This window comes from Dromiciops gliroides, chromosome 5, assembly GCF_019393635.1.
Source record: "Dromiciops gliroides isolate mDroGli1 chromosome 5, mDroGli1.pri, whole genome shotgun sequence".
In the NCBI taxonomy this organism is placed as follows: Eukaryota; Metazoa; Chordata; class Mammalia; order Microbiotheria; family Microbiotheriidae; genus Dromiciops; species Dromiciops gliroides.
In genome coordinates, this window is record NC_057865.1 from 23,481,799 (window position 1) to 23,507,119 (window position 25,321).

The 25,321-nt window shown below is 39.2% G+C and overlaps 1 protein-coding gene across 1 annotated transcript in view; it reads left to right on the forward strand.

The window, feature by feature from the left end:
- Nucleotides 1-25,321, forward strand: part of GADL1 (glutamate decarboxylase like 1) — a 202,503-nt gene that overhangs the window by 62,647 nt on the left and 114,535 nt on the right. The window contains exons 9-11 of the mRNA XM_043967190.1: nt 2,117-2,233; nt 8,413-8,477; nt 8,777-8,858. Coding sequence (XP_043823125.1) covers nt 2,117-2,233; nt 8,413-8,477; nt 8,777-8,858 — 264 coding nt within the window. The remainder of the gene's footprint in view (nt 1-2,116; nt 2,234-8,412; nt 8,478-8,776; nt 8,859-25,321) is intronic.

The following is a 25,321-nucleotide window of genomic DNA, read 5'->3' on the forward strand; positions in this document are numbered from 1 at the left end:
TTCCTGGGGTGGGGGCAGGGGGTGGGGAAGAAGAGTTTATTTCATTTCTCTCATATGTGGTACAGTGGATAGAGTGCCAAAGTTGAAGTCAAGAAGACCCTGAGTTTAAATCCGGCCTCAGATAATTATTAGCTGTGTGACCCTGGGCAAGTCACTTCACCCTGTTTGCCTCAGTTTCCTCAACTGTAAAATGAGCTGGGGAAGGAAATGGCAAACCACTGCAGTATCTTTGCCAAGAGAACCCCAAATTGGGTCATAAAGAATTGGACCCCACTGAAGTGACTGGACAACAATAACTCCCTGACCCCAGGCCCAGTAGTCTATCCATTGAACCACCTATGCAGTGCCTCTGAAATCTCACTTTCCTCAGTTCCATATTCTCCTCTAATTGCCTTCCTTTCTTTTTTGATTCTCCTTTGCATAGCTTGCAATATTATCTTCCTATTAGAATAGCTTCCTATTCCAATGTTAGCTTCCTGGGGGCTTCCTGTCATCCCCTCTTTATGTGAGGAGTAGGGAATCTGTTGAAAGTTTCCCAGGTCCTTTGATGATCTGCTGCCGTTTTGGTGGATTCATGTCCAGATAATCTCACAGAAGATCTAGCTGAGAATAACAAAACCCCAGTCGCTATTTCCCTGCTAGGCTCCTATCAGTTTTTTGTTTGTTTGTTTGTTTGTTTGTTTGTTTTTGGTAAGGCAATTGGGGTTAAGTGACTTGCCTGGGGTCACAAAGCTAGTGTTAAGTGTGTGAGGCTGGATTTGAACTCAGGTCCTCCTGAATCCAGAGCCGGTACTCTATCCACTGTGCAACCTAACTGTCCCTCCTATCAGTTTTAAGGAAACATGGAGAAGGTTCAAATCCATTCCCCAGAAAGGAAAAGATGAACCCAATGTTTGTCCCCCATTTGGTTTGAAGACTTAGCTTCTTGACTTAGTTGATAGAGAATATGCAAAGGAAACTAGTAAAAATAGGAAGAAAAGAACTCAAAAGGATGACTCATTGTCAGGCAGTGCCAGATTACTCATTGTTATCCTCTTAAGTATTACTAATGACAAGATGACAGAGATGGAAAAGTCATATTTTTTAAAAATTCCAATTAATTATTGTCTCTAAATTGAACATTTCAGTTAGTCAACACTTATCACACACCAGCTGGGTACAGAACAGTGTCTCAGGTGCTATATGAAACACAAATTTTAGAATAGGACACAGCCCCTGCCTGCATGAAGTTTACAGTCTAATGGGAGGAGAAAACACATATACAAATAGTTAAAATACAAAGGAATATAGAGTAAATAGAATTGAACTTACTCAGGATAAAACAATAGTTATGAGGTCAAAGTCAGAGCATGAATTCATATAGTCCTGATTCTAAAGCTGACTATCCATTAGATCATAAATTACTGAACCTTTATTCATTTACATGCATTGGTAGAGAGAATTTCCTTATGTGGGGAATTTTCTCCATGAATGAAATCACTAGTCTGGAGAAAAAAACAGTAGAATGTAAGCTCATTGAAGACAAAATCTTTGAGGGTATTTTTTGGAGTCCTTGTACCTTTCTGGCATCTAGCATAGTATTTTGTGCTTTTTTTATGTTTCCTTACTTTACCTGTTTAGTTACTGTTCATCTTACTGCCTTAGAGAGAGCCCTGGGGGTGTGTGGTGAAGTTAAGTGACTTGACTAGGCTCACACATGCAGTATGTTATCAGAAGCAGGATTTCAACCCAGATCTTCCTGTCTCTAGGAGCAGCTATCTCTTCACTACAACAAATCAAACTTTTTCTAACCTTGCTTGTAGAAGGTGTCTAAAGTTTATTGAATTTGATTAAATAAGTAGATGAGAGAGGGAATAGGAAGTTAGTACCAATGAAGAGGATTGGGTAAGGCATCCTGGAATTCATCAGATGGGGAGGGCTGGGAGGGAGGTAGATGTCTCAGAAGAAGATGCTCCAGAGAAATAAGCAAACAAAATCATGAACTCTGCTGGGCCCATTCTCTTTCTGACCATTGGGACTTTGGGTGACTACTTTATGTATTATCCATAGAGAGTGGGTATCATGGTGGCATTGCTGTACTTATGGGTTTTCTTTTTTGTGTGTGACTTGTTCCCAGGGGGCCGCCCCATTTCTTGTCAGCGCCACATCTGGGACAACTGTATTGGGGGCATTTGATCCTCTGGATGAAATAGCAGATATCTGTGCCAGATACGGCCTTTGGTTTCACGTGGATGTAAGTTCCCTTATACATACATATATATCTAACTCTCAATTCTTTGGTTTGCTTTGCCAGAGCTGTGTTTTCACCTTGTATAAAATAGATGAGTTAACTTTCAGTTACATTTACATCTGCGTATATTTCCAACAATCAGAAAGTAGATGTATAAATTATTTCAGACTACAAAGAGGTCTCCCTCACTTGCTAGGCATGTCTTTTTTTAATCTTCCAAGGTGTGGGTCCCTTAATGCCTCCCCTCTGTGCTCTCCAAATGTGTGAATGGGAAGGCTGGATGGAATAGGAAACAAATGTATTTTTAAGACCTGAATTCCAGTCCAATTTCTGCTATTAACTATGTGACTAGGTCAGTTCCTCTCTCAAGACTTTTGTTTCCCTCTGTAAAATATACCCTAAAATATGATGATTCCAATATCCTGGAAAGGCAAAATAATTACATACTTTAATTAAAGACCTTTTCCTCTGGCTCTAACAAGGATAATTATTTGAAAGGAATAATTAATTTTCTTTATAGTCTTGTGGTTTTTCTATTGATTTTTTAAAAAGTGTCCTAGAATTGCTTAGAAATCATTTTCCTTCTTCATAAAAAAAATTTCTGAAAAGTCTATAAAGCAAAGGGTGAAAAGTTAAATTCATTTAGTTATGAATAGCCATTGAGTAATTTACATAAAGATGGAAGGTTAATTGGTTTGATTCTACATGAGGAAAGGGAATACTTAACACGATTAGGCGTTTCCTTAGTGAACTTTCCCCTGTTGAGTGTCTTAGATCCTGTTTGCAGGTAGCAGGATGGCCAATATATTTCGATTTTCTGGTTGAATGTTCAATAAGCATGAACAAACATGGAGTCTTTGTAGTTTGAAAGACTTTTGATCTTTTTAAAATGTAAAATTAATAGTATGATGTCAATGAGAGCATGTTTGGGCATATAAAAAACTGTCATTCTCTAGGAGAAGGTCTCTATTTTGTATTGGGACCAAATAGCAGGGTATTAGGTCGATGTCAAGGGTTTTATTAGCATGCTTCTGCTAGCATTTCAGGAAGATTATCTGGGTATATTTTAAATAGGATTCTCCATGTAAGTGTATTTATGTATATTCATTTAAAAACTTAATTTTCATTGATTTTATAGACTCACAAGTATAAGAGCCCACTACTTCCATAGCAATAATATGAAGTGAAGATTTCTGTATCTGTGGTAACAAAACACAATAAAACCAAAAAAGCCCCTTGAGTAATTCCTATCTGTTCTACTCTCATCAAAAGAATATCAAATATGGATTATGTAGATTCTTTGAAAAAAAGCAACTACAGGCATTTCTAAATCAGGGATGATCTGAGAGGTTCCTAGGGCTTAGAGAGAGATGCAATTCTTTTTATTTTTTTTTATTTTTATTTTTTGTGAGGCGATTGGGGTTAAGTGACTTGCCCAGGGTCACACAGCTAGTATCAAGTGTCTGAGGCTGGATTTGAACTCTGGTCCTCCCGACTCCAGGGCCAGTGCTCTATCCACTGTGACACCTAGCTGCCCCGAGAGATGCAATTCTAAAGAATGAGTAAAAATCTCTAATGTCTTTAAGAACAAAGGTTGAATTTTTGAATTCCTTCCCTCCCTACCCTCCCCACTCCCAGAGATGGTAAGCAATCAAATGTAGGTTATATATGTGCAATTATGTCAAACTTTATATTATTCATTTTTATAAGAAAACTTGAATAAAAGAAAAAAATGAAAGAAAATGAAAAAATAGCATTCTTCATCTGAGTTCCATCAATATCAGTTTTTTTTTCCTTTGGAGGTGGATAGTATGTTTCACCAATAGTCCTTTGGGGTTGTCTTGGATCATTGTATTGTTGAGAATAGTCAAGTTATTCACAGTTCTTCATCAAACAATATTGCTGTCTCTGTGCACAATGTTCCCTTGGTTCTGCTCACTTCACTATACATCAGTTCATACAAGTCTTTCCAGGCCTTTTTGAAATCATCCTGCTTTTCATTTCTTATAGTACAATAATATTCCATCACCATCATATACCACAGTTTATTTAGCCATTCCCCAATAAATGGAGAATTACTTTGATTTCCAATTCTTAGTCACCACAAAAAGAGCTGCTATAAATATTTTTGTACAAGTAGGTCTTTTTCTCAAAATAAGGAAATATTTGGAAAATGTTTTACAAATCTTAAAACACTATGTAAGTGCTAGTTGTTGTTATTATTGTTATTTATTCAGATTACTGAAGGGATTTCAATTTAGGAAATGGACAAAAGTCAATTAGAGTCAGTGCTGGTGGATAAGATGGGATGATTGGGCTAGGTCAATGCCATTTTGGATATATAAAAGAGAAACATCTATCTACATACAAAACCAGGACAAACCAGTAATGGGATGGATTTTTCTTTTATAAATTGGCTTAGAAAGCTCATATAGGATGTCCCAAAAGTCTTGGTGCCATTTTAGACTTTAATATTTTAAGCCTATACCAAGAGTTGGGAAAAGCTATTCATGTGGTTTATTTCTATTGTCTCTTTTTTGGTGGAAGTGAAGGAGTTTCTGAAAAGAAATAACTCTAACCAATCTTGAAATTCCTAAGATGACACTAAAAATTTTATATATGTGCGTGTATTTTTCTTTCAGTTAGACCTGTAGGGATCGCATTAGGGATCGCATTAGGGATCGCATTAGGGATCGCATTAGGGTTAGGGTTAGGGTTAGGGTTAGGGATCGCATTAGGGTTAGGGATCGCATTAGGGTTAGGGTTAGGGTTAGGGTTAGGGTTAGGGTTAGGGTTAGGGTTAGGGTTAGGGTTAGGGTTAGGGTTAGGGTTAGGGTTTCTCACCTGTAGTGAGAAACTTCCCTCTATCAAATCAAATAAGGCAATGTTCTATGGTTTCTAGTCTGAGACACTTGAGAGTTAAATACCCTGTCTTAGTTCACATAGCTACTTTAGTTCAGATGTGAGATTTGTACCCAGGGCTTCTGGACTCCGATACTGGCTATCTATTCACTATATACAACTATATCTATTCATCAATACAATACTACTAGAATGCTTTAAACAGCATTTCATTTGATTCTGACAAGTAGTGGAAAGGGGTGCTGGTTTTTTTTTTATTCAGTAAGGATAAGTAAATTGCCCAAGATCCCAGAGATATTAAGTGTCTACACTGTCTTTTTTTTTTTTGAGGGGCAATGAGTGAGTTGCCCAGGGTCACACAGCTAGTAAGTGTCAAGTGTCTGAAGCTGGATTTGAACTCAGGCCCTCCTAAATCCAGGACTAGTGCTTTATCCACTGTGCCACCTAGCTGCCCTATTAAGTGTCTAAGATAGTATTTGAACCCATGTTCTCCTGACTGCAAATTTAGTACTTTATCCACTACATAATAAATGATTACCTAAATAGTAAGTGTCAGAAATAGAATTTGAATCTGGGTCTTCCTGATACTAATTAAGTTCTTTACTCTATCCATTGTAGCACACTGACTCTGTAAATTATGAATGTTGCCTGCTCTCTCTTTCCTATTTCCTATCTGTTGACCCACACTTGTACCATTGAGTACTCAGAAAAAGAGAGAGGAGTTTAAATAGACCAGCCAATTTTGTGGCTTCTTAGTTATTATCTCTCTGAAGACAGATTTATTTGGGGAGAGTCTGAGCCTGGGCATTTTCAATTTTCCCTACCACCTATTCAAATGGGTGACTGGGCCATGATGTTGCATTTTTAATAGTGACTATTTCCTGGACTTTCACAATTTAACAAGCATTGATTTAGTATCTGTTTCATGCCAGGAAGATGCAGAGATGAAAATGGTGCAGTCTCAGCCCTCTAAGAACTGCCAGTCTGACAGGGGGATAGGCCAAGCCCACAAGTAAGAAGATTAAGACAGTAAGAAACCAAAAAGTCAGGCAAGAGAGAGAGACAGAGAGAGACAGAGAGACAGAGACAGAAACAGAAAGAGACAGGGAGAGAGACAGAGAAGAAGGGAGGGAGGGGACAGACAGACAGATAGAAAGACAGACAGAGAGACATACAAAGACAGAGAGACATACAGAGACAGAGAGACAGACGGAGATAGGGACAGACAGAGACAGAGACAGAGGGAGGGAGGAGAGGGAGAAAGAAGAAAGAAAGAAAGAAAGAAAGAAAGAAAGAAAGAAAGAAAGAAAGAAAGAAAGAAAGAAAGAAAGAAAGAAAGAAAGAAAGAGAAAGAAAGAGAAAAGAAATCAAACAAATATGAGAACTTGTAAGACTAAAAAAACAAAGTTGCTTCTTCTTTGCTTTTCCCTTCCCAAGCAATGGACTGCAAGCACTGGAAGAACATTTGGGGTATTAGATTTTTTCAAGTTTCAAATCCCTACCTCTGTTCTATCTCTAAATCTTAACACGTTTTTTCTTGTGATTTTTTTAGTCGATGCTTTTTATATCACAGACACTAATGTCCCCTTGAAATAAAAAAATCATTAAACAAAACCAGTTTTAATCGCAAAACTAAAAATTTATCACCAAACTTGTCTGACATGTTTATGATTTAGCACCCACCTTCTTTTCAACTAAAAATCTTTGGGATTCATTCTTTCTTCTTTAACTCTACTGCTATAAACATTGTAGAGACCTAGGATTCTGACAGCTGGCTCCTCCTTGGACTTTCCCAACTTTAATATCATTCCCTAACTTTTCTCTTCAATGTCATGGTTCATTTGCCCACTGTACCTTCCATCTGTTGCTTTTATATGAGAACAGCTCTAAGTGATGTATTCTTTGCATTGAGCTCCTAGAAGGCACTTAATTATTTTTTGTTGTTGAACTGAATTGAATAAGCCATTTCTAAAGTGCTACAGATTGTAGATAGATGATAGATAGATAGATAGATAGACAGACAGACAGACAGACAGACAGATAGATAAATAGATAAAATATGGAGATAGAGGGATAGATAAGATATAGATAGAATGATAGATTGAAAGCTGAATAGATAGAGATGGATGGATGGAGATGGGTAGACAAGAGAGAGGGATAGATGGACATATAGAAAGAAGAATGAATAGATACATAGATAGAGATGGATAGATAGAGAGATAGAAAGGTAAAAAATATGAAGCTGGAAGGAAACTTAGAGGCCATGTAATCCAAAACCCTCGTTTGACAGATAAGGAAACTAGGACCCACAGAGGTTAAATGAGTTGCCCACAGTCACAAGTTGTAATTTCAGAGCCAGGATTCAAATAAAGGTTTGAGTCAAGATTCCAACTTTATCCAAATCTGGCGTTCTGGCAGTTTCTCAATGTTCCATTTCAGAACCCCATTCACACTCACTTCCAATTTTGCTTCCCTTCTGCTACTTCCTTTGTCCTACCCCTCTTTGAACTTATCCACTGTCCAATTCCATTCTTTATCTTCACTTCTAGCACTCCCCCATTGAGCAAATGTCCAACTATTCCCACTACACAACCTCCTCTCCTCATCCCTGATCCAATATCTCCCCTTTGTGTTACATAATAGCTTTTAAAATCCTACTTCTTCCACGTTGCTATTCTTGACTATTTGTATGCAAGGAAGTGATTTCCTACAAGTCCATTCCATCCAAAGGTGAATCCCAGCAAAACAATTTTATAGCATTGCCCATCATGCATATAATCTATGTCAGGTGTCAACATTAGTACCATGTTTATATATCAGATACCTTTCAATAAAATTCATGCTCATGGCATCTACTTTAAATTGGAAACCTCCTGAAGACAAGGACCAAGTCTTTTTCCCCTTGATGCTTGGTACAAAGGCTTCAACTAAACCCTTTATGTGATTTGTAGAATTTAAGACCCTTTATTACAGGGACTGTTTGATTGTCTTTATGTCTCCAATACCTAACAGACCTGGCTACTAGTCGATACTTCATAGACACTTATTGATTGACTGGTGGTGATACAGTTTGAGCATCTTAACACAGTGATTAGGTTTCCATTTATGAAGACATCTGTAAAATGGGAATATGGAACTTCGTATGTTTTGGTGGGGATGAACATTTATTAAAATAAAAACTGGGTACCCATTCCTAAAGTATCGTTTCAAATAAATCAGGTTGAGACTGGTGTTTGTGAATTACCAGTGATCACCTGATAGTGTACAAATGACATTGTTTTGGTTGACATAAACATCTCTATATATAAATATCTCAACAGGCATCTTGGGGTGGCTCAGCTTTGATGTCAAGGAAGCATCGCAAGCTTCTGCATGGCATCCACAGGTAAATGTAGTTTCCCAGTTCATGGTGGCACCTTCGCTCAGAAGTGACACCCCTCTGGATTTTGTGTTTGAACTAATGTGTTTATATGGGAGAAAACAAAACTTTTAGAAAGACAACCACCACCCCAAAGCAAGCAAACAGACACAAAAATCATCCCCACAGAAACAACCAACACTCAGAATTCTAAATTAGATATTAATACTGTGAAGTCTGCTCATGAAAACGGCCTTTGGTGAATAGGAAATGATTGTGTTTTTCTCTGCCCCCTCCCCCTTCCCTTTCTTTGCTTCCTCTCACAGGGCTGATTCAGTAGCCTGGAACCCACATAAGATGCTTATGGCTGGGATCCAGTGTTGTGCACTTCTTGTGAAAGACAGCTCGGTGAGTTTACTTCTCTGTTTTATTGGGGGGGCCAGGGCAAGGGTTGGGTCAGATTGGACTGGAGGAACATAGCCAATTCAGAAAACTAGGTTGGGACTGATGTCTGGAAGGTCTGGTCTACTACTAAATAAAGGACAGAAGGAAATACCTGTAGCCCCCAAACAGAAAAAGAGCCCAAGGAAAACAGCTGGCATCTTTGCTAAAGTCACTTACAGTTTTGATTTAGATGAAACAGAGCCTGAACACCAGGACTTCTAGAGACAGGCTCTCTGGTGCTCTTCGGGCACATATTTAAAAGCTTGCTTTCCAATGTTACTGAGATTTGTTCCCCTTGAGTACATTTGGGAGTTAAGTTTTCTTTAAACTACTGCTCACTGTTAAAATGGAGCAGATGTTTGTTCTGCTTTAAACAGAATACTTAATATGCTTAGCTAAGCCTTAATGGCCCAGTTTAGTGACAAGATATTATTTGAATGTTGATCATTGAACTGATTTATTAGGTGGCTCAAATGATCAATATTTAGATTTCCCCTGAGCATCAAGATCAGATCAGAAATGACTGGTAACAACTCTGGGGGATGAGCAGTTGATGGTCACTGGGCAAGGTGTTTGTTGAACTTCCTCTTTGTCTGAGGGGCAGAAAGAAATGAAATTATTCCATATTCACCAAAAGTTGTTCCCATGAGCACATGTGCATCACTATGAAAATGAGAAGAATCCATTTGGGAAACATTCCAGCTGCTTCTTATTTCTGAAAATGCTTTCATAGGTATGTGGCACAGAGTAAGAAATCTTCCTTTGACTTCGGTATAAATTTAAATTTCTGTCTCTGGGTTTCTCAGATGAAATGACTTCCTTTGGCAAGGCTCGATTCATTTTGTGTTTGTATTTAAAATTAAAAGAACTTTAAGACTCTTGTTCCTGTCTTACATCTCTGACATACATATGGATCTCCTGAACCTGTCATAGGGACCTGATAGTGATTGGTGGGATCTGGTAAGATTGGGGAGAATTTATATAAGCAACTTTACCCACATATAAATGTGATAGGCTATTATAAGAAATTACAAATATGAGGAATTCAGAGAAACCTAGGCAGGCATGTCATAAGTGATGCAAGGTTAAGTAAGCAGTGTTCATTCAATTTAAGGAGCATTTAAGTACCTATATATGCAAGACACAAAGACAAGACAATAATAAACTCAAATATCAACTATAGGGATAGTTTAAAAGAAGTCACTTGCTGATGAATCTGAAAGAACAATCTCAGACCTGGAGAACTGATGAAGAAAAAATACTTTCCTCTTCTCAGCAGGAACATGGGGATAATGGAAATGGAATGGGTTATCCACCAGATATGGTCATCGTATTGATCAGCTTTACTGAAATATTTCTTCTTTGTTAGAAGTAAAGGGTAAAAAAAGAAATAAAGGGTCAATGTTGGATTTGACAAGGGGGCTGTTGAGGAGAAATGACTGGTATCAAAGTAGAAGCGATATTAAAAAGAACTTACAAAAACAGGACCATTCATATCAATTTGATAGACATTTGTTAAGCTCCTCCTACAAGGTACTTAGGGGCAACTAGATGGCACAATGGGCTTGAGATCAGGAAGATGCATCTTAATGAGTTCAAATCCAGCGTCAGACACATATTATCTGTGTGACCTTGTGAATTAACCTGGTTTGCCTCAGTTCCTCACCTGTAAAATGAGCTGGAGAAGGAAATGGCAAATCCCTCTAGTATCTCTGTCAAGAAAACCCCAGATGGGGTCAAGAAGAGTCATACATGACCAAAATGACTGGACAACAATAACATGTATAATTACCTATGCTACGTGAAGTAGACACAATGAAAAAAAATTAAATAGTGCTTGCCCTCCGAGAGTTTACATTCTGTTTGGGGGAAATAATATTTACTAAGTATTTACGATGAGCCACACACTGTGCTAGCTGACAGTAATATACATATATGAAAGGAAATGCATCCTGTCCTAGAGGAACTCAGATTTTATGGAAAGGGATATAAAGGAAATGTGTAATTTAGATGCAGAGTTGATGTGAGGAACTTTTATTGGAGAAGCCACAAGTAGATGAGCAGCTTGGTGAAAGGATTCATGTAGAAGGTGGTGCTTGAGATGAGTATTGAAGGAAACAGTCGAAGGTGAAGGAAGAAATGCATTCTATGAATGGGGTGTCAGAGGAGAAACCAATGCAAAGGTATGGAGTCAGGAGATGGCATGCCATATGGGAGGAACAATGGGAAGACCGAAATGGGTGATCCCGGGCAAATCACTGAACTGCTCTGTGCCTTGGTTTCCTCATCTATAGAAAGAGGGCATCAGACTCAATGGTATCTAGGGTTCTTTGCTACTTTAAATCTTAATCCTATGACTGTAGATCATGTAAAGAGAAGTCATGTCTAATAAGGCTTGAAAGGTAATATGAGCTTAGTGTCCTTTACCATCATGGTTACCCCCTTTAGGACAATCTCCAGTTTATCAATGTTCTTCTTAATCTGTGGTGCCCAGAAATGACCATGGTACTCAGGATGGAGTCTGAGAATGATGGAATGATTGTGGAAAATTCGTTCTTGATCTTCAGGTTGTGAAAGGTCTTTAAATGCCAAAAAGAGAAGTTTATATTTGAGCACAGAGGTAATAAAGGGCCACTGGAGTTTATTGGAGAGGGGTGTGCAATGGTTGGCGTCTGTATGAAGGATCAGTGGAATGGGGGAAAGATGCATCAGGGATACCAAGGAGGAGGGTGTGAACTATTGTTCAGATGAAAAATGGTGGTTGTATTTGCATGAGTGGAAAGGAGATGGATGGGAGAGCTGTTGTGGAGGTAGAGATGACAGGACCTGGAAATCTGATTAGCTATGTGGAAGGTGGGAGAGTAGGGAGTTAAGGACAACCCTCAGGTGGGAGGATGGTGATACTTTGGACAGAAATAACAAGGCTTGGAGGGGGCAGCTAGGTGGCGCAGTGGATAGAGCACTGGCCCTGGAGTCAGGAGGACCTGAGTTCAAATCTGGCCTCAGACACTTAACACTTACTAGCTGTGTGACCCTGGGCAAGTCACTTAACCCCAATTGCCTCACTTTAAAAAAACCAAGGCTTGGAAGAGGGTTGATTTAGGCAGGGGAAGCAGGGGAGAGGCAGTAACTGCTGTTTCATACATCAAAATGTCCAAAAGCCAATTGTCTATCCTCAAACCCCTCGCAACCAACCTAGCCTTTCTTTGATGATCTTTTTTGGAGCATGGAGAAATACATAACAGGTCCCCTACACACACACGTGCACACACACACACATGCATGTGTACATACACACATGCACACGCACACACACATGCACAAAGACACATGAACACACACCTTGTCTGTCACAAAGTCACAAGGGCTTCAGCATTCATCTCTTTCAATCCATTAACAAAAGAATCCTTACTACAACACACCCCAGAAGGGCTTATCCACCTCTGCTTGAAGACTTCCAATGAGGGGATCCAACTGCATCTTGAAGCAGCCTATGACATTTTTAACTGTTAGGAAATTTTTCTTGACATCAAACTTGAATTTCCACTTTGCAGTTTCCACCATTTCTTCCTGATCCTGCCCTCTGGGCCCAAAGAGAACAGTTAATGCCTCCTCCACAGCATGGTCTTTTAGATATTTTAAGAGAGCTCATGTCCATACTCTGAAGCTTCTCTTCTCCTGGCTAACCATGACCAGTTCCTTCAACAGATCATCATATAATATGAACTTAGTGTCCTTCACCATCTTGGTTACCCCCTTTTGGACAATCTCCAGTTTATCAATATTCTTGATCTGTGGTACCCAGAATTGACCATGGTACTCAGGATGGAGTCTTAGAAATTCATTCTTATCTTCAGTCTTTTCAGTTGTGTCCAACTCTTTATAACCCCATATGGTATTTTCTTGGCAAAGATACCGGAGTGGTTTGCCATTTCCTTCTCCAGCTTATTTTACCGATGAGGAAATGGAGGCAATCCGGGTTAAGTGACTTGTTCAGAGTCACACAACTAGTAAGTATCTGAAGTCAGATTTGAACTCAGGTCTTCCTGATTTTAGGCCCAGGCCTTTATCCACTGTACCACCTAGCTGCCCTATGCTTCATTAAGAGAGGCATAATTTCCAGCAAGAGCAATTAGGTGGCAGAGTGGATAGAGTGCCAGAGCTGGAATTAGGAAGACCTAAGTTCAAATATGGCCTCAGACACTTATTGGCTATGTGGCCCTGGGCAAGTCAAACAAACCTATTTGCTTCAGTTTCTTTATCTGTAAAATGAGCTGGAGATGTAAATGGCAAAGCACTCCAGGATCTCTGCCAAGAAAATCCAAAAGGGGTCACAAAGAGTTAAAGACAATTGAAAATAACTAAACAACAAAATAACGTAGCTTGAGACTGCATTAGCTTCGTTGGCTGCCACATCACACTGTTGCCTCATTTTGAGTGTGCAGCCCACTAATACACCCAAACCCCTCTCATCCATTGCCAACTTCAGCACCTTAAGGTTTTAGGACTAAGATTGTGTTTCCATCTTCTGTTATTTGCCCTTGCTGCCATCTTCTACATATCTTTTTAAAAATCCAAGATGAATATGCTTTCTTAGTGTCCACAGAAGTCTCTTTAGTTTCCAACATCTAGTACAGTGTCTTGCATATAGAAATAACATTTGTTGTATCCAATTGGATGCTTTCCCATTAGAATTGCTTCTAGGGGCAGCTAGGTGGCACAGTGGATAGAGCACTGGCCCTGGAGTCAGGAGTACCTGAGTTCAAATCCGGCCTCGGACACTTAACACTTACTGGCTGTGTGACCCTGGGCAAGTCACTTAACCCCAATTGCCTCACTTTAAAAAAAGTTTAAAAAAAATTGCTTCTGAATCTGCACCTTGAAAATTTCATTTCTGAAGCTTCCTACTGCTGGCTTGTCTGGCTTCCCTTGAAAAATTTGAGGCTATGGCAGCCCACTTTGCCTTTTGAGACCCACTCTTCCAAAGTGTCAATTGCATGGCAGCAATTCTAAGAATGAATTCTAAGATGGGATGTTTATCTCTCTCCATGCCTCCCCTTATTTTGACTTCAGTAATTAGTTCCCTTTCACTGCTCAGGATCAGATCTAAGATCTAAGTTCTATATATTGATTCTTCCACTTCTTAAAAGATGAAATTATCCTTAAGGCCAATCAAAACCTTGATGGTTACTTGGCATTTGGCAGAGTAAGCTCCAGCAGATGCCCAGATAATTTGAAAGTCCCTTGTTACTACCATGTCATACCTCTGTGACAGCTTTGCAATCTGCTTTCTGAATTCCTTGTATTGACTGCCTTCCATTCAAGTGGTCTGTTGTTCATTCCCATAATAGTATTGTTTTGATTTCTCCATCTGCTGATTTTGACCTAAATGTTTTCTGTCTTGCATTCCCAATGGTCTTCACATAAATATATTTTCTTACTCTACAATACTATTCTGCTACCATTTTTAATTGTTTTCTCATGTTCTTTAAGAAGGTATGCCCTTCCAGAGCCCCATTCCAGTCTTGAATCCTATTTGAATTCCTGACTTGGGTTATCTGACCCAATTCCCCGTATTTTGTGGATTTCTGTCAAGATATGTGGAGGCCATGGATTCTATTGTTGGCTCATTTCTTCATTTTCAAACATGTGTCGCAGCTACCAATCACTGTGCTATCCACTTTTATAGGCATATAACAGATATTTTCCTCTTTCCCCTCCTCTTGTTTTTAGCTCAAAGCTTTATCAAACAGATTTTCTGTCCGTCTCTGTCTCTCTGTCTCTGTCTGTGTGTATGTCTCCTTGTAGCCCTTCTATTTTTTTCCCCAAGGAAAACATTCTTTCTGAGAATACACAAAGTGGGAAAGTTTTCTTTCAGCCTTTAATCTGCTCTTTGGATGGAAACCAGCTTGAACTTTTTGCATATGTAAAAATTGTTTGGTTGTAGTAGAAAGGCAAACATCATGGACTCTTTACAGATCACTGCAAAATTCTCCTTGCCCTCTAATCTTGCTGGATGTGAGCTCCTCAATTCTCCGTTGGCAGATCATGTGGCCAATTCCCATGGCAAACCTTTATTACCTGTTGGCCATAACAGTTTGCTCTTGTGGCCCGAAACTAGCAGCTCCTGATCCAAGGCTTAATGACTGTCATTTCCTGTCTTTTCTCTGGAGATGAGGCGAAGTTACCTACATTTCTTTTGATTGGCAATTTGTAACTCTTTACCTGGTCTAATGCAAATAGGTCTTTAGTTAACTGCAGTTACCAGCAGCTTTCCACATTTGTATCCCTCTTCCATCCTTTTTTAGGGATTGGGCTTTAGAAGCCCTCTGCCATTTTTCTGCTGTCCACCTGCTATCATCAGCCATTGCATAGAATCATATAAACAAAAACTTGGGAAGGACCTTGAGATCATCTAGTCTACCCCTCTTTGGAAACTGAGGCTTGGTGAGATAAAGCAATTTGTCTAAGGTCCAACTGCTGGTTGTTGGCAGAACTGGTAGCAGAGCTCAGATTTCTTGATTCCAGTTCAATACTCTCTCCGTGTCATATTTATTCATTCTTATTTATTACAAGAGTAGGTAAGGCTAAATGTGAATTGTTATATTCTGGTTTTTAAAAATCAACTTTGTAAGCACAATAAGGGGAAAGCAAAACTAGACAGTAGTTATTCTAGAAATATCCGAGTTTTAGGGAACTTGACAGTCAGTATGAATCAACAATATGAAATAGCAGTGAAGAAAAGGGATATTACCTTGGGATGCATTCAGGAAATCACGGTATCCAGAAGTTCTTGACCCCAGTTAGACCCCATCTGCACTATTGTGTTTAATTCTGGATACCACGTGTTAGGAAGGCACCAATAAGTTGGAAAGTGTCCAGAGGAGAGCACCAAGGAGGATCAAAGGCTTTGAGTTCATGGCACATGAATCCAGTTCAAGGACTTGAGGATGTTTTGACCTGTAGAAGAAAAGATTCAGGGGGATTATGAAAGCTATCTCAATTATCTGAAGGGCTCCTTTGTTTGCTTGGCCCTACAGGAAAAAATCAAGAAGCAATGGTTAGAAGTTCCCAACAGTCAAAGTTAGGCTCAGTGGAAGAAAAAAAAATTCTTTATTGTGAAAGGTGTGCCAAAGTGGAATAGCCTGCATCTGGGAGTAATGGAAGAAGATTCCATTAGGAGGCCTTCAAGCCAAAGAAAGACAGCTATTCATTGGTCATGTTGTAGTCACTGCTCAGACACCAGTTGAACCTGATGGCCTCTGAAATCCCTTCAAACTGGATTCTGTGATTTTAGTCTCAGGAATAAAAACTTAGAGCAAATTCCTGAGGATTGCTTTGTTAAGAAGAAATCAGAGTCAAAGAACCTGGGTTCAAGTCCCAGCTTTGCCACTTATTACCTTTGTGACCTTGATTAATCATTTAGCTCTTCTTGACATCACTTTCTACCCCCTGTAAAATAAGATGGCAGAACAAGGTGACTTCTAGGGTCCTCTTGAACACTAACTCTATCACCCTCTCTTGGAAACATCATAGAATTATATGATAACTCAATTGAATGCTTAAAAGGTAATTGCTAGATCTTAATAGTAACAATATTAATGTGTGAGCTCCTTGAGGACATGGGCCATCTCATTGTAGTGTTTGTATCTCTAGCACCCAACATAGCACTGCTACATAGCAGCTCATTGATTGATTTGTCTTACACCTTAAGGTTTGCAAAGCCTTTGGTGACTGTGAAGTAGGTTGTGCCAGAATTGGTATCCCAATTTTACATATGAGGAAACTGAGGCTCAATATGCTGACATTATGTTTTTGGCTTACTTTCACTATCAAGATGGAAAAAGATGGAGGTATGACAATCATGATGCAAAGAATTTTGAGATTTCAAAAATTCTGGCATTTGATAAAAAGACTTTCTGATTAGAAATAAGGTTCACTCCCCAACTCCAATCCACCTTCCACATGACTTCCAAAATGAGTTTCCTTAACTACAGACCACATTTATCCCCTACTCAATAAACACCATTGGTTCTTTAACTCCCTTTGTATTAAATATGGTCTCCTTTGTTTGACTTTTAAAGCCCTTCTCAGACTAGGTCCAACCAACCTTATTAATACATCACTCCTGGGCAGCGAGGTGGCACAGTGGATAAAGTGCTGGCCCTGGATTCAGGAGGACCTGAGTTCAAATCCAGCCTCAGACACTTGACACTAGCTGTGTGACCCTGGGCAAGTCACTTAACCCTCATCGCCCAGGAAAAAAATTAAATCTCCAAGAAATTAATACATCACTCCCCTTCCTGTACTCTAGGTTCCATCTTTGCTGCCACTTTCTCTGCTTCTTACACTGTGTCTCCCATCTCTGTGTCTGCAGCAGTTGTGCCTCACACCTAGAATTCCATCCTTCATAGTATCTCTTTTTTCCTTGAAGATGCAACGTGAGCATCACCTTTTACATGAAAACTTTCCTCATCATCCCCACCTCCTACCTCCAAGTGGCCCTCCCTCCTCATTACCTTGTAGGTGGCACAGCAGACAGAATGCCAGGCCTGAATTCAGGAGGACTCATCTTTCTGAGTTCACATATGGCCTCGGATTCTTAGTAGATCATGACCATTGTCAAGTCACTTAACCCCTGTTAAGTCACTTAACTCCAGTTTCCTCATTTGTAAAATAACCTGGGGAAGGAAATGGCAAACCACTCTAGTATCTCGGCCAAGAAAACCCCAAATAGAGTCACAAAGGGTCAGACACAATTCAAACAACTGAACACCAGAAAATTAACAGAGGGAGGGCACTAGAATTAAGAGGGATTGGGAAAGGCTTCCTGTAGAAAGTGAGACTTTAGGAGGAACTTGAAGAAGGCTAAGAGGTAAAGATAAGAAGGGAGAATATTCCAGACATGGCGAACAATCAGAGAAAATGGCTGAAACTGAGAGATAGAGTGTCTTTTTTGTGGACCAAAGCAAAGAGGTCAGTGTGATTGGATGCTACGGTGTACAGGAGTCTGTAATCTCCCTGGGACTTACACAGGGAAGGTTCTATTTTTTAAATCTTGGAATAACAAGAACCTATCATAGTGCCTGTCTCATACTAGTTGCCTAATGAAGGTCTGATGAATTGAACCGAATTGAATTGAACTGAAGCTGTAGATCATTGGCCCCATATTCCCAAATGCTTCCTTCTTGGAGAATTGTGGACCATTGAGTAGAAAATGATGCTGTGATAGACTCAGTTATTAGTCTACTGGCAATGAATAGAATCCTGAATCTGGCCCCTAGTTGATGCACAGGTATACTGTCATTACTATAATGCAAATTATCTAATAATGAATGTGTTCATGCAGCACAGGGAAAAACTAATTCCTTCATTTGTACCCTAAAGCCCTGACAGTAACATTGCTTTTTTTTCTTTCCTTTTTCCCGTTGACTAGCTGGTGGCTGTTTGCAATCTTCTTTTAGGGGATAGGGTTGGCAGCAGGAACAAAGCAGAGCTACTTGCTCTAGGAGTTGTAATATCACTAACCCTCTTTGCATTATAGGGATAAAAAGAAAACCAGAGATACAAAAAAAAAAAAATTTGTGATTCTAAATAGGTTCACTTCAGATGTAAATTCTGGATCTACATGGATAATGTTTTAGGATCAAATGATTTTTGATGCTTTGATCTGAAAGAAAAGTCAAGATATTTTAAAAATTCAATAGAATAGAGGGGAGCAAATCTAAGCACTTTTTATTCTCTCTTTATTAACTGGGAAAGTAGGCCTGTATGCTGGAAGTGTCAGTATTTGCTTTCAGTTGCTTTAAAAAAATATATCAATATTCTACTGGTGTTGCTGTTGGCCAGGAGACATGGAACAGAACAGTCTCCAAAGGTTTGAAAATGAGCATTACCAAAGAGCAAAGGGTAGCACATGGTGGATGGGAACAGGCTGCCATATAGAACCAATGAGTCACTTTGAGGAAGACTACAAGTAATGGGTGTTGTCAGGAAATGGATGATAGAAAGTGAAACTGATCTGGTCACATGATGAGGGCAAGGGATGAGCAGTGGACAGCCTATGAACTACCACAGTGCGCAAAAACCCCATTACCCTGAAGTGGAATTATATATGGACAAAGACAAAAGCCAGACAGAATAGGCAGGACTGGATGGGTTGTAATCTGCATCACTACAGGGAACATGCTCCTCAGTGAGATCAAAAATCCACTGGAAAGTTTGAATAGGTTTTTCAGAAGGCTTTTAAAAAACAATAGTTTTGAGAGGATGGAATGTACTTGTCAAGCTAGTACCCCTCTTCTTCCATCTCCCTTCACTCTTTTCTGTCCCATCCCTTGAAAATTAAAAAAAACACAACAGAAACATAAACTTCCCTGTAACCAATAAGCATAGTCAAGCAAAGCAAGCCCCAGCATGTCTGAAAAGGCATGATGCATTTTGTGCCTCTAGTCTCTCCCTATCAAGAGTTGGGTAGGATGGTTCATCAATCATCCTTCACCTGGAACTGTGGTTGGTCATGGCTTTGTTCAGAGTTCTTAAGCTCTGCAAAGTTGCTGTTCATTACAGTATTTAAATCACTGTCTAAATGATGCTCCTGATGCCATTATTCACTTCACTCTGCATCAGTTCATAGAGGTTCCCCATTTCTTTCATCATTTCACAGAGCATAATAATTAATATCCTATTACATCCCTGTACTTTACATTGTTCAGTCATTCCCCAATTGATGAGCACCTTCTCCATTTGGAGTTCTTTACTACATTTCCTTCTTTCTTTTTAACTCTTTCTCATTTAAGCCTAGCAGTGATATTGTTGGGTCAGAATTCTTCTTTACTTTAGCTGGTAGAGTGGAAAGAGTCCTGGGCTTGGAGTCAGGAAGACTTGAGTTCCAATCCCACCTCAGAGACTCAGTAGTTGTGTCATCTTGGACAAGTCACTCACCCTCATTTTCTTTAACTTTAAAATAAGCGGGTTGTAGCCAATGGCCTCTCAGATCCCTTCAAACCCTAAATCTTCAATCTTGTTAGTCAACTGGAATTTAATTGCACTCAGTACCAGTAGATGTTGAAAAATATATTTTCTAGAATAAAACTCAGCATCATGTAATTTTAATAATCAATTGCAGGCCCAAACAACAGGTTAGAAACTGGACCTTTCTCCCTTTATTTCAGAAGGAGTAGAATATTGCATACACAGTTGATGTGTTGTATTGTTCTACTATATAGCCCCCCCTTTCTTTTTTTTAATATTTGGGACAAAGGATGAATCACTGAGTAGGAGAGAAGGGAGGGTATATTTAGCATCAAATATGAAAAAACAAATCAGTAAAAATAAGATTAAAGTTCAATAAATAAAATGCATTTCCCCCCTTTTTACTCTAGAGTGTGAAATGGCCAGACTTCTCTTTCAGCTGTGGGGTGGAGTGAGGGGAGGGAAAGGAAAATGGAACACTTCAGAGAAGCAAAAGCAAATGGTGATTCAGTTATTTTCTTCTACTCTTAAAGGCCTTATAGAAGTGCCGTTAAGTAGTTTGAAAGCTCTGAACAATGTGATAATCGTTGTGTTGCATGTCAGTGTTACTGGGGCCAAACAGCAATTTCAAAGCATCCTCTTATGCTGGGAATTCTCCCTCTTTTTCATATGCTTAAATCTAGGTATCATTTGGAACATCAACCTCTCTTCTGTAATGTAGGTTCATAAGGCAACAATTATAGAATTACAGTGAGCTCCAAATGAGCTCTAGGGGATGACTCTGAATGTTCCAACTAGAATCAAAGCATCTCCTAGTTGGAAGGCCCAGTCCCTCCCTAAATGGCCACTTTCGTGTAGAATCTAAGGATCATAGAATGTACAGGTGGAAGAGACCTTGGAAATCATCTAATCTAATGCTTGCCTTTATGCCTGAGGAAACTGCGACCCAGAAAGAGAATGATTGGCCATGGAGCCTTTCCCTATAGGACTGGCAATGTCGTATGGGGGAACGTTACATAATATCTTTAAAATCTACTTTTCTAAAATCTTGCCTTTATGTGAGACTCTAAAACAGTAAGCAGAGAAGGAAGAAGAGATTATAGATAAAGAGCTAGAAAAGCCCCAAGAAGCCACTGAGTTCAACTCTCTCTTTTATAGAACACAAAGTAACTCATGGAGAGGTTGTACATTGGCCCAAGGTCATATGGGTAATAAATAGAGGAGGGAAATTTTGAATTCAAGTCATACACACACACACACACACACACACACACACACACACACACTCATCATTTTCCATCATCATTCAGTGTCTACCACTTCCTCTTGCACAAGTCACTTAAATTCCCTAGGCCTCAGATTTCTTAATTGTAAAATAAGGGAGTAGGACTAGAATCCAGGGTTCTTCACTTTTGTGTCATGGGTCCCAATGGCAGTCTGGGGGAGCCTGAGGATCCGTTCTCTGAAGAATATTTCTGAGTGCATAAAATAAAACATGTAGGATTACAAAGAAAACCAATTATATTGAAATAAAAATGTATTTTTCCCTATCCAAGTTCAAAACTGTCCAGGCTTTGGATTAACTCTAAATCTGTGATCCCATGATCCCATGACTTGATTCTGTTCCTTGTCTCTAAATCAATTTCTTCTCCAAAACAACAACAACAAAAAAGCACTACCAATCTCAATTTCATTTCCCAGAATCCATTGTTTTATTCATGTATACATTCTCTCCCTAGGTGCAAATTTCAAACTTTCAAGTCGAATCCTGGTTTTGCTCATCACTAGCTGTGTGACCTTAAGCAAATCACTTACACTCTCTGGCTCTCAGATTCTTCATCTGTAAAATGAGAAGGTTGGATTCAATGAGCATTAAGGTCTCTTCCACCTTTAGATCTGTGATCCTAAGGGTGAAAAAATGTGCCAGGCATTTTATTTTTTGCTTTTTTTCCTGCAGCCAGGTTGTTGAAATAAAAAGGCGTCTGCCTTGTGAGCCAACAGTTTGTTTAAAAATTTCATCCCTTCTGCTTTAGCACAGATTGTAGCACCACCCAGCAGACTGTCTCACCGTCTCCCCCGGAGGAATTAGAACCAAGCTTAGTACCAGAAAACACCACTGGCCAGTGGCTTTCACCAGGACAGGCACCGTTGCTTAAAGAGCTAGATTATCTTTGGAAAGAGAAAGAAAGCCAAATGCAAATAAGAATTTGCTAATTGTATTCATTTGTTCAGGATGTCAACTAGGTTTGTCCTTGGCAGATAATCATACACGTGATTACTTTGCGCAGCTCTGCCCCACTCATATCCAATTCACTTGCAAGTCAAGACATCACCCTAGTGATGTCATTAGTCCTCTTTGAGAATGCAGGACAAACAACAAGATCATATGTTGTAGTATATATTCGTGTTATACATGGACATAACATGTAAAGTACTATAGATTTTAAAGTTCCATGTAAATGTTAGATTTTTATTATTATATTATACACACATATGCAATCAATCAATAAACATTTATTAAGTGCCTACTATGTTCCAGGCTCTGTCCTAAGCTCTGAGGATAGAAAAAGAGACAAAAGATGGTCCCTATCCTCAAGAAGCTTATAATCCATCAATCTCACAGTGAAATCTGAAGCACATGAATTTAGGTTCATAACTCACTTAGTCTTTAATGTGCTGGTTTTTTTCTTGCCATTGTGTCAAGTGCTGTTGAAACAGTAAGGACTGTGTTAAGTGGAAGAAAATCCCCAAGTAGTCCATAGTCCTGAGTCCATGCTGGATGAGGACTAGATGAAGGAAGTGGGAATGCTTAACCCGGAGAAAAGAAGACTTTGGATAGACAAGACAGTTGGCTTCAAGCATTTGAGGGGCTGCCATAGAAAAGGGATTAGACATGTTGCTTAATCCCAGAGGGAAGAATAGGAAGCAATGGGTGGACTTTTAAAAGAGACCTATTGGAATCAGGAAAAGCTTCCTAATAATCAAAAATGTCCAAAAATGGAATGGCTTCCTTTGGGGTGGTTGTGGATTTCCCTCCATGGTTGTCTTCAAGAAAAAGCTGGTTGACCACTTGTTGGGTATGTTGGAAAGGGAATCTTTTATGAGATATGGGTGGTCTAGATGACCACTGAGGGCCTTTCTAACTCTCTAAAATTCAGTTCCATGACCCTGTGTTATTAGAAGTTTGTTGAGGGGGCAGCTATGTGGCGCAGTGGATAGAGCACCGGCCCTGGAGTCAGGAGTACCTGAGTTCAAATCTAGCCTCAGACACTTAACACTTACTAGCTGTGTGACCCTGGGCAAGTCACTTAACCCCAATTGCCTCACTAAAAAAAAAAAGAAGTTTGTTGAGAAAAGAAGGGGCTCGAGGATCGACTTGAAAAGAGAAATGGAAAGAAAAGCTGAGACCAGGTCTGCCCTTTTTTTGTCTCTTGAGAAATATCCATAAATAATCAACTGGTCCACAAGCATTTAGTAAGCACCATGCTAAGTGCTGCAGATACAAAGAAAGGCAAAAACATGCTGCTCTCAAGGAGCTCACAGTCTACTTCTGGAGGAGACAAATTGCAAACAACTTAATATAAACAAAAGGGATGAATTGGAGATTGGAGAAAACGCACTAAGATTAAAGAGGACTGGGAAAGGCATATTGTACATCAGTCACTGGGCTAAATTCTAGACTTAAGCTGAGACTTTAGGAAACCTGGGAAGCCAGATGGTGGAAATGAGCAGGGAGAGAGTTCCGGGCATGGAGAACAGCCAGTGAAAATGCCCTAAGTTAGGAGATTCAGTATCATGCCTCTTTTTATATCCTTAGCACTTAGTAGAATGTCTGGCACATAGAAGGCACTTCATATATGTTTATTGATCGATTGATTGAACACCCAAGAGTACAGGCTTTGGTTCCTTTTGTATTAAGTCACTTTCCTTTCTGTTTGTTTCATTATGCAGGTGTCACTGAGTAGTATAGACCACTGTTGTATGTCCTTTATTTAGGCCTTGAAGTATTATTTCTTAGTTTTATTACAGCTCGGTATACCAGATTAAACCATCAGCATTCTGCTGTAGAGATGCCAATGCTTCCGTTTGGTGTGCTGTCAGATTCTTTGTACCATTTCACTATCAAAGCTGCCAGAAACACAGTTAAAGACAATGAAAAAACCAGTTTTCAGAGCCATGGAGAACTACAAACTTATATTTAATAGTAATAAAGAAGATTGGTTTCAGCTAGAAAGGTGGCATTGAGCTGAGTTTTGAGTGCTGTCCACTTTAATAGTTTCATTTTCCAATTAGGAAAGCTAGTAGATAGCTTAGCCTTCACTTAAACCACTCCATGAAAAATGAGAGGGAGCCTTGGGAAAAGGATTCAGCAAATGCTTTCTTTGTTGAATAGAATCATGACTTCGGGAGCCATTCACCTGTTGGTAGGCAGTGAAAACAAGTGAATAGACATTGGAAATCAAGAGTGTTGGATGTTTTTATTCCTCCCATTAGATATCATTAAAACAATGAATCAATCAGTCTGTTGTTGCTAGGTTTTTCTTCTCTGAGAAAGAATGTTTGTTTTCAAAATATCTCCATTTCCTTGATTACTATTGAAGATATGTAAACTCATGCTATTATAGAAAATATTATGATATGGGGATGTAGAGTGCTTCTGTGGTTTATCAGTGCTTGTTGAAATAAATCAAATGTAGATTTCATAAATTGATAGAGAATAAAGACATTTAATCTCTTATTTGGCTAAATTCAATGTCACAAGCATTTATTCAATACTGACTGTGTGCCAGGCACTGTGCTCGGCATTTTTGATGAAAGACAAGAGAAAAACGGGCTCTCCCTTCAAAGAACTTACATTCTACTTCATGGATATACCATACAAAGAGATAAGTAAATGTAACAAAATTTGAGGAAAAAACAGTAGCAGCCATGGGAATCAGAAAATGCTGCCCATAGCAGATGATACCTGGGCTGAGCCTCAAGGAAATTGGATATTCTAAGAGCTGGACTGGAGGAGAAGACTTACTTCTTGAAAGGGGGACATGGAGGCACAAGATAGAATGTCAAGTTTAGGAAACACCAAATATATCACTTCAGTTAGAATGTGGTTTATATGAAGGTGAGTAATATGAGCTGTTTAAAAAGATATGTGGAAGCCATATTGCTGAGGACTTTGAATGTCAAACTGAGGAATTTGTGTATAATTCTAGAAGCAATGATCAACTAATGAATGCTCTTGAGCAGGGGAGTGACATGGTCAGATGTATGTTTAAGCAGGATTATTTTAGAGGATGGATCACAAAGAGGAGAGCCTGGAAGTAGGAAGACCAAATAAAAGTCTTTTGCAAGGTGCAAGTGAGAACTGATGAAGCTGTGTTCATGTAGGTTGTTGTGTTTGACAGATTGTAGATTTTGGGAGTGAATAAGTCTTTTTCAGTGTTTTGTATCTCAAA